Raw genomic sequence first — 10138 nt, 5'->3', positions numbered from 1 at the left:
AGAGATCTGGAGAGATAATCAAAGCCTGAACTGTGGTAGAAACCACAGGATAGAGAAAAGTGAATTGGTTCGAGACATCTAGGAAGTAGAACCAAATGTGAGAATTAACTGGACATGTGTGATAAAGAGACAGAAGCGTCAAAAGTAACCTTAATGTGTAAGGCTTTTGGGAATTGAGTAGGTAGCAGTGTCATGAATGGGACAGGATATACAGGAAAACAAAGTGGAGGTGAGGTGGGGGTGCATCACAATGGCAGGTTCTGTTTCAGACTATGATCTGCTGGTGAGACACCCGTGTGCACATGTCAAGTTGGCTGATACAGATATGAAGTCCATGTGAAAGGTCTGGTCTGAGAATAAAGATTCAGGCATTGTCAGAATATGGACTATAATTGCAGCCATAGGAATGGATTCATTGACTCAGGTTCATTTACCGAATGGAAAGAAAGATAGATTAACTGTTGAGAAGCCTTTTTTTTAGTTGTGTCAGAGTCTTACTGTCTTGTCTTGAACAGGTACTCATAGAAAATATCACACAATTTTTCTAGTTTCCCCAATTCTTTTTATTTTAACAGCTAAAATCACTGTGTAAAAAGATATTTAGAGTGGACAGAATCAATTAGATCATATATATTAATTGGGTCATTAATTAAATTCTAATGATTTACTACTATAACAGATAATACAGTAGCACACATATTTCCTGTAGTATAAGAATTCTCTAAGAGAAAAAAAATTAAAAAACTTTAACCACAATTTTCTATTAGCATCTTACACAAAGTAATTGCTATATAAAGGACAAAACACTTCTTGGACAGTTACATCAAGTACAACAGAAAAATCAATTATTCAATTATATGATATTTACAGACATACAGTATTTTTGGATGCTTCTTAATCAGTCTTCCACCTACTCTAAATTCTATTGGTTTCATTCCTTTTCTGTATTCCAAAAGTGCTGTCCACTTCAAGACCGGTCTTTCATTTCTAACATGAAAGTATCTCAATAAGAGCTATAGTATAAATTTTAAATATATCTTTAAAGTGAAACTCTCCCATTCAAAAAGTTAATGTTTGTAACTAAATGTAATATTCATGTTGAATTTACTTAAAATTTAAGGAATTTATTCACAAATTCAGTCATACTTACAAAAATATGATTGCCATGAAACTTCCTTAACAGTATCTGAAGAAGTATACTTATTTTAACATCTTAATTATCTTTCATGAACACAATAGGGTTTAAGCATCTTGGTTGGGTATTATTTAAATATAAATTATATTCATAAAATTATTAAATAAAAAATACTGTAGTATCTATGTCCCACTATTTATAGGCATAATTTTATTATGAGTATTTTCATAAGTTATCCAAATAATGCAGCTAATAATTTTGAGAAGAACATAATTTATGTTGAAATTGGTGGAAATAGAACATTTGCAAGGTAGTATGAATCCAATGTTTTTAACACTTCTTACCAGATGAAACTATGCTGTTTTATTAATCATAACTGAGTCCATTAAAGATGAATTTCCTCCTCCAAAAAAATCATTACAGTATTCAGTAGAGCTATGTACCTGTGCAAAAACTACTTACAACAAAAACAAAGTGTTACGAAATTCCACAAAAATTATTTTCCAATCTCATTTAATTTTTAGTGAAGATAAACTCAGCGCCAACATAGGAATATGTTCAAAAAGTTACGATAATTAATATTAATTAATTAAATGACTAAAATATATTATGTTGTATGCTTATTATCTAAACAGCATCTATATAAAACAGGAACGATTTGAAATGAGAAGTTAAATGATGATTTACATTTCTGTAATTCTGAGCATTTCAATTTTTGATTCCTAGTTAAAAAAAAAAATTCACTAAACATGCATTTGGTTTTAAGAACAACTGGCTAACTGAATATTAAGGATTTCCCTCATCATTTGCCAAAATGCAAATTATATAGCAAATTTCAGTTTATTTCCTTGAAGGCATTCACATAGTTGATAACATTTACCTGCAGCATTCTCTGATAGATTTAGTTTACAGGAAATTTCATTAAAAAACCAAAACACAATGAAGGAGAGCCTATGGCTCCCTAGAGAAATTGGTGTTTAGTCATCTTTTCATCAGATGAGTGGGGAACAGTGAATTACACATCATCCTCAATCTACTACCCAATGTAATTTGAAAGTCAACTTATTCACCGACCACCTTTTAGTGATGCCGATAATGCCAGTTCTTCATTCAGGTTTCCTTCTCTCTAGGAGAGGCACAAGCGTTTCTCTCTGCTTTTACTTATCCAACTTACCATCCAAGCAACTGTAAGTTATCTGTTTTGTTGCCTTATCTTTGATTATGCATGCTTTTACCTAGGCTCTGCCAACCGGATTTCCACGAATTACTTCGCAGATGCTTCCATTAGGATGCTCTTTTCCTTCCTTAAAATGGGAAATCAGGATGCACCTGGGAGCCCTCCTCAACTGGATTTGTAGCTCTGGTCAGAATTCATCCATAAATTTTCACCCCAGAGCTTCCTTAGACGTTGGTAGCCTCTGTGAAAGGGTCATTGGGTCCATTGTTCTTTTTGACTTCCAGGTTCTTTTTTGCCTTGAATGTCACAGACACCTCAGAGTGAATGGCATCCAACCTCTGCTCACAGCGGAAGGCTGAGAGGAAAGCTTTTCTGTAGTTGCTGTTCATCCAGCCATAGAGAAGGGGGTTGGCAAAGGTGGAGCACATGGCGATGATGTGGAACACGGTGAAGATGAGTTTGTACTCTTTCAGGTCCAGGACCTGGTTATCAATGTCAACAGCAAGTTGGAAGGCATGGAGAGGCAACCAGCTGACAGCAAACACCACCACCACGCACACCAACATTTTGGTGGTCTTTTGCCTTCGCTGATGGTAGTGATCATTAGCAGCTCCAGGGCTAACATGGTTCTTAAGTTTATTCCAGATTCGCATGTAGGAAAAAGATATGATACCCAGAGGTAAGACATACAGGATTAACAAAGAGGAAAGACTGTAGACAGTGCCATACATGCTCTTCTCCTCGCCAGGCCACTTCTCTGTACAGGCCACAATTGCAAAGTCAGGAATAATCTCAATGAGTGAATATTCACGGAAGATGGCCAAGGGGCTTGCTAGCAGGGCACTGATGCCCCAGGCCAAACCAATAATCAGGAAGCTGATTTGCTTAGAGATCTTGCTCTCCAGGTGGTAGACGATACAACGATGTCGGTCCAGGGCAATTACTGTCAAAGTGATTGTGGACACTTGTACTGCCAGGCCCTGGGCATAGGGTACTAGGTGGCATAAGACAGGACCCATTTTCCACTCCCCCATTAAGGTGTAGGTAAGAGTGAATGGCAAGCACAATGTGTTCACCAGAAGATCTGCCACAGCCAGATTGGCAATGAAAAAGTTGGTTACTGTGCGCATGCTCTTGAATTTGATCACCACATGGATCACCAAGGAGTTGCCAATCACCCCAAGCAAGATGATAGAGCAATAGGCCAATATGAGGACAATCTGTACCTCGATCAACTTGGTGCTGTCTATAAGCTCTGGTTCAGGATCCGGGGCCAGCTCACCTCTAGGAGTGGTTTGCCCTGAGCCATACTGCTCCACTTTCATTTCTTCCACTGTCTGGTTCTCATCAGCCTCTGCATCTAGTGGGCCCATTTTCAGCAACGAACAAAAGAATCTACTGAAGAAAGAAAATAAGAGGAGAGGAGAGAAGAAAAGAGGAGAGGAGAGGAGAAGTAAGGAGAGGAGAGGAGGGGAGGGGAGAGGAGAGGAGAGGAGGGGAAAAAAGAACAAATACAGAACAAGGAAAACACAAGGGAGAGACAAGAAAATATCACAAATAAATTGGTTTCATTTGGGTTGGGGCTCAAAATATCTGTCCTCTGATCTCTCAAATTGCACACAATATACCATTTCAATAAAGCAGGCCCTTTAATAAGTCTATTCTATGTAACTTTATTTAGACATTATAATTCTAAATATGGATTAATTAAATCAGGTCCTTGAAACATATTACAATGGTAAAATGTAGTACCTATAGTGTACATGTAATTCCAAAGTGAATGCTACCAAATTAATCTATTTTAAGTGTGATGAATATTAGAAACTTTATCAATTAATTTTGTAATTGCTATAAATTTATCTAATTAATTTTAAGGTAGATAAAGAAAGTTTACTTCAAATATTGACTGTTTTAAATTTATAAATATAGCAACAAATTGTACCAAAAAAAAAGAGAGACATGTTAAAACTCTGCCTGGTGCCTGGACTTTGGGAACATAAAATATTTAGGATAAACTGAGCAGCCAATTTTTCTAGCGTAAGGGTTAGTATTAAAAATAGGTAGCATGTGTAAAATAGTCTCTTTTTTGATGATCTAAAATAAACTTCCTAACTAATATACTGCTGAATCCTACGCAGGAACGATATGAAAAATATGTCCAAATCTGAACTACTTCTCTCTCCAACCCCTAAATTTAATATTTAGTTAAATATTTAAACTTAGTTAAAAGTTTTAACACTTTTCATCCCTAATCATACTTCCCCCCCACCAACCCCAGACTTTTCTTCTGTGTGCCCAACTTCAGTCAATGCTCTCCTCATTGATTAAGCTGAGTAAACTTACAAAGCAGGTACCTATTCCAGGCTTTTTCATCTCCTTGAACTCCACATTAGAGAAAACCCTCAGACTGACCTCTCACATATCTCTCCCAATGGTCCTCTTATCATTTCTACTACATTAGTTCTGTCCTTGATCTCTTACTCTGATCATCTTCTAACTCTTCTCCTGCTTTCTCTCTCTCTCTCTTGTTTTTCTTTCTTTTTTCTTTTTTTTTTTTTTTTTTTTTTTTTGTCCATTCACTGATTCATTCACTTACTAATTACAATTGAGCATCTTCTAAATGCCAGGAATGGTTTCATCCTTTCATTCACCAAGCATTCAAAAACCAACTCTTGCAGACTATATTTTCAGGCTTCTGAGTCTTCAGGATGCTGGCCAGGTTTGGCTAATGGAAGACACTGGCAGGTAATTAGAGAGCAGAAGGAAGGCAGAAGTCATTGTATTCTTCTCACTCCCTTTCTTCTCTGGGCAGAGCCTCAGCAGTGCCTCTAGGGCTCTGGTTCTCAAAGGGCTGCCCACAGTGATTCTGTTTCCACTGGTTCCTGGGCTTCGGTCACACTGCCTCCTCCCTGTGCTCTCTAGCTGGCAGTAGTAATGACTTCTTGCGCTTACTAATCTTTGGGTGCCCTCAACATCCCCTGTTTGGCTTCCAAGTTACTTGGTTACTTGTGTAACCAATTCTCTACAGTTAATTCTTTCTCTTTTACATTCTTGAATAGCTTCTGTTTTGCATGATCTGCTGCTTTCATTGATTTGCTCTTCCACTAAAGGTTCTACAGGTACAAGTTGATAACGCTGACATATGAAGAAAATCCCAACTCCACTGTATGATGTTCAAAACTTTTCTTGGACTCATCCCTGCCTACCCCTTTGATTTTATTTCCCCTGACATTCTAATATATATCTTATGCCTTGTCACACTACACTATTTTCAATTCCAGCAACACATCAGCCTTTCTCACGCCTCTCTGCCCTCCCCGCTCTGCACTGGGAAGCCTCTCAGTTCCCCCAACAACCTGTGTTCACTTTTAACGATGAAATACCACATGCCACATTGCCATTGTTTTCCTTCAGCCACCCTGCCACAGCAATCTCTTTGAGGACAGAAACTGGATCTTTTCAATCCATTGTTTAACTTTAGCATGCAATCTAACACATTAAAGATGCTCAATAATTTGTCAAAACAAATAAGAAGCTAAAGGAAAATACAATTTTACTGAATAATTGAGGTCAGCAAAATATTAACTTTGATTCTTTCCTTTACTGAAGATAATTGCCTATACAGAATTCCTTGTTGTGATATGTCATCCTAGTGATTTTCTTGTCCTTATCCACCTCTACAAGAAAGTTGTCCCAAGATCCCTCTTAAATCAATCTCTGATTAGACTGACTAAAATTCGTCAGTCAGTAAACCCATAAGGAAACTTTCTATCTCAAAGGCTTAGCATGCAAGCACGCGTGCGCACACGTGCACGCGCGCGTGCGCGCGCACACACACACACACACACACACACAACCTTAACAGGAGTCTTATCACAGAAAGATTTTCATGTAGTCACATATTTGCTTTACTAATATATTCAAGTTCTATCTGCATAAATTTCAAATAGAATTTTCCAAAAAGCCCAGGTTCTCTCGTTCATTTGACTCTGCTCTTTAATAATTAGAGAAAATGGAAACTAATGTTTCAGATCTTGGAGTGTATATTTGATAGGCTGTACCATTTCCCTTAGACTAAGAAAGAGATTTTACAGAGCATAATTAGTCAGTCCTGATAGTCATTAATAAAATTAACAAGACTCCAAGAGGTCTGAGTTAGAAGCTTGCAGTAAACTAAATTGAGGTTAAGCTTGAGATAGAGGAATATTAGGAATATATTTGATTTATTAACTTCTTTTTCTTTTCAATCCCAATTTTTTTATTTCGAAGCTCCTATTTTTAAAATTTCTTTGAAGAGATGGTTATTGATCTACAGGCTATTAGCATATGTGCACTAATATCTGTTCTCAAGCATACTACTGGCCTTCAGCCAGGTCAGAGATTACCCAGAGAAGTGTATTATTTTACGATTGCAATTCTGGAAAAGTAGAAGAGGAAAAGAGAGTACACAGAAGGAGTTGCTAGGTTAAAAACTCAGGATCACAAAAATTAAAAGATAAGTTGACAAGGGAAAAACTCTTTCTTTGAAATAAGGAAAACAAGGGGATCACATTGTTCAAGAAATTTAAGGAAAACTGTGGCTGTATATTTTAAATACACAGCCACAGTTTTCCTTAAATAAATGAATCTTTAGAGATTCTGTTACAGAAATATTTCATTGTAGAATATAAAAATGGCTTCAGAGTCCCTCCACCCCCAAAGAACTTCAAATTATTTCAGTGGGAAGCCTGTTTATGTCTTAACTATATATTTAAATTTGTGGAAATTTTTACAACAGTACTGTTATTGTCACAGGTCAGCCTTAGTAAAACTTAACATCTTGTCAATTACAAAAAACTTCCAGGAATTTTCCCAGGGAAAAATCCCATAAATAATGCCACACACCTTACACTTCTTAGTCCTGGGAAGTGGGGAAACGAAGTTCAAGAATACTACATACAAGACATAGCTGTTTGTGAAACGAGCAGAAAGTTGAAAATATTCACCAAAGAGTTTGGGAATGTCTTTCTTCCATGTATTTGAATTTGTGATCTTCCTCTGGAAAAAGCATTGTTTATTTCATGTCACCAATTTTAAATGATGTGTCCTTATTGGAAAAAAAAGTCTTAAAGAGTTTACTTTTGCCTCCTTCTCATCCACCATATGCTCTTACCAGCGGGTGAGCCCCTCTGGTGGAAACCCAGTGAATGCCTAAATAAATGTGTCTATTCTTGAACAGCTTGCGAGAATCCAATATGACCTTCTGCTTTAGACAGCGACTCGATTTTTAAAGAGGCAGAAACAATAACAGCTTACTTTTCTGGAAAAATAATGACCTCGTTCTAAGAAGAGCCAAAGAAATAGTTAAGAATCTTCAGTAGAAAAAAGAAAATTCTAGCGAAAGTAAAAAATAGGGATGATATCACCACCCCTAAACCCCTAAATGAGGGGGGGAAAGTTCCTACATTCGCAAGAACCTTCCCTCCCCCATGCCCTCTTCAAAGGGCCTGACACATTCTTGTGTGGTTCCCAGAAGGTAAATCAGTTCGGACTTACACTTACTGCCTTGGCCCTCGCGTTTCCGCTGAGATGCGCAGAGACGTGTGCAGCCGGTCAGAACGACGATTATTTAGCCAGCAGATCCAGAGAAGGCACTGCGAGGTCCTCAAAGGCAAGTCCAATTCCGTCAGCTCGGAAGGTGCAGCCCTCTCCGCGCGGGAGAGCAGCCCCAGCGCGCGGCGTCGCCCCACAGTCCCGGCCCCCGCGAAGCTCCGCCGCAGACCTCCGCCGCCAAGCCTGCTCAGGCCCCCCGCAGAGCAGCCAGGGTGAGTGGGTGAGGATGGGAGGCTGCAAAGGGGGTGGTGGGAAGAATGGAGGGGAGGTGAACCCTTCCCCTCAAAAAATAAACGGGCGCGGAGATTGGAGTTGGGGAGGGGGGGGCTATGGTCCCATAAGGAAGTGAGCTGGCAGGGAAGTTTGCGTGGCGAGGGAGCAGGGGTCAGGGACCACGGTCTCTCCTCTGCCTCCTGGGCTTGCGAGCCGTGCAACCGGACCCTGCCCAGCGCGGCGCCCCCTCGCGGGTCCCCGCCACCACCTGCAACTGCTACTCTTACCCTCACCCCCAGGCGACCCTCAAGTTTGACACTCTGGGGAAACGTTTGCACCGCTTCGATCGTTTTTCCCTTCCACGACCCCCTTGCTTTTCTCTCGGCTCCTCTGTTCCTTGAGAGATGACTCCGAGAAGAGGGACTCCCGGACGCGGGCCCGGGTTCACCAAAATCCGCCCGGGAAAGGAGAGGGTCAGGGCGAAGGCGGGCGGACAGACCCAGCTGCGGGCGAGGGGCTGCGGTCACCGGCGCGGCAGCCAGGAGGGGACCTCCAGCTGGCAGGAGGCGGACTTGGAAGGCAGAAGTTGATTTCTCTTTCTCTCTCTCTCTCTCTCTCTCTCTCTCTCTCTCTCTCTCTCTCTCTCTCTCTCTCTCTCTCTCTCTCTCTCCTATAGGACAAAGGTGGGGAGCTGGACCCGCACAGAACCACGCCAAAGAGCGCACAATTGCACGGAGGATAAACCCTGGGCACCCTGGTGCAGGGCTGGAGCGCAGGGAGCTGGTGCAAGTCTAAGTGGGCGGTCGCTGCGCTCCCGCAGGAAGGTAAAGCGAGTTCAAATCCTTGTTGCCCACGATCTGCAGTTCCTTTAATAGGTGTCTGCTGAGAGTTTGCAAGTTGGGCAGCGCGGATTCAGATTCAAAAGCCGGCAGCGGGTGTGGTGTGCGCCCTGGCTCCAGGCAAAAACTAGAATAGGAAGAGGGAAAGAACGAGTCTCGATTAAACCCAAACGTGTGCTTTTCCAGTTAGCTGAATTCCCGATCCTTCCTCTTGGTGATTTCCCACGGCACTAATGCCACGACGAGCGCATGTCTCTGGAATCCGCCTGTCTCCTAGCGGCGAAGCCCTCTGCTGACATCCGGATCCCGCCAGGCTGTTAGTGGATCAGAGCGAAACAGGATTGTGGAGTCAGTTCACATAGCTGCGGGGTCTGTTTCCTCAGGATTCCTTCCAGAAACTCTTTATTCTGAGTTATTCCTTCCAGAAGTTTACAGTCAGTCTTTCTCTTGTTCATTTGTAGAGGGGACAGCAGACCCTATTAAGTAAGGAAAACAAAAGTCTAAACGGAAACTTCTTTCTTAACTGTTCCCTGTTGTGGTTTTGTACACATTACTTTCCCTCTAATGCATTAGACTTCATTTCCGAAATAAGGTTAATCATACTTGTTCACTTGGAATTTCTCTGAAATATTTTTTAAAAAGGTTAAACTACAAGAGAAAAAAAAAATACTCTCTGCAATATATTGGTTAAGGCCTTCCCTCAAGAGGATTGGGTTTTCAATCATGAGGGTTCGCCCACACCCTGATAATGTTGCATTTGTAAGGCATCTTTACACAACCTATTTTGAAATTGATCTTTGGCTAAGTAGAATTATGGCCCATAGAAGCACAGAAATTCCTTATAAAACAAAGCAGCTTGGGTTTTTCAATTACCAAGAGACAAAAGTAAACAGAACAAGAACTATCCAAGATGTTCTACACAGTTCCACTTAAAATATTTTTGCGGATATTTTTTACCTTGGGGAAATATCCCCTGCTCACACATGTGTTTTATGCAACAGGTTCTTATATTTGCACCATTGAAGAATGAACTATGTACCAAGGAGCTGTAACTGTAGAAAGTAGGAGTGGCCTGAAACAATCACCACAAAAACAAATAAACCGGAAAACAGATGAGTGCTGTTCTTCAGCGTAATTGCTTTGGAAGATTTAACTGATTTCCCTAACAGTGATTGCACAAAG

The 10138-nt window shown here is 40.5% G+C and overlaps 1 protein-coding gene across 2 annotated transcripts; it reads right to left on the bottom strand.

Moving 5' to 3' along the window:
• Positions 1-613: 613 nt before the first annotated feature.
• On the bottom strand, positions 614-8629 carry NPY2R (neuropeptide Y receptor Y2). 2 transcript variants are annotated; one of them, XM_016138652.2, is made up of 3 exons: positions 8405-8629; positions 7848-7945; positions 614-3710 (listed from the first exon to the last, which is right to left on the bottom strand). In XM_016138652.2, the coding sequence occupies exon 3, from the start codon at positions 3683-3685 to the stop codon at positions 2537-2539; it is 1149 nt and encodes a 382-aa protein (XP_015994138.2). In that variant the 5' UTR covers positions 3686-3710; positions 7848-7945; positions 8405-8629; the 3' UTR covers positions 614-2536. The 2 variants fall into 2 exon arrangements, with proteins under 2 accessions (XP_015994138.2, XP_015994139.2); XM_016138653.2 differs by lacking the exon at positions 8405-8629 and having other exon boundaries at positions 614-3707; positions 7848-7944.
• Between the last annotated feature and the right edge of the window lie 1509 nt (positions 8630-10138).

This window comes from Rousettus aegyptiacus, unplaced genomic scaffold (assembly GCF_014176215.1).
Source record: "Rousettus aegyptiacus isolate mRouAeg1 unplaced genomic scaffold, mRouAeg1.p scaffold_m13_p_16, whole genome shotgun sequence".
NCBI lineage: Eukaryota > Metazoa > Chordata > Mammalia > Chiroptera > Pteropodidae > Rousettus > Rousettus aegyptiacus.
This window is presented reverse-complemented; position numbering and strand designations above follow the sequence as displayed.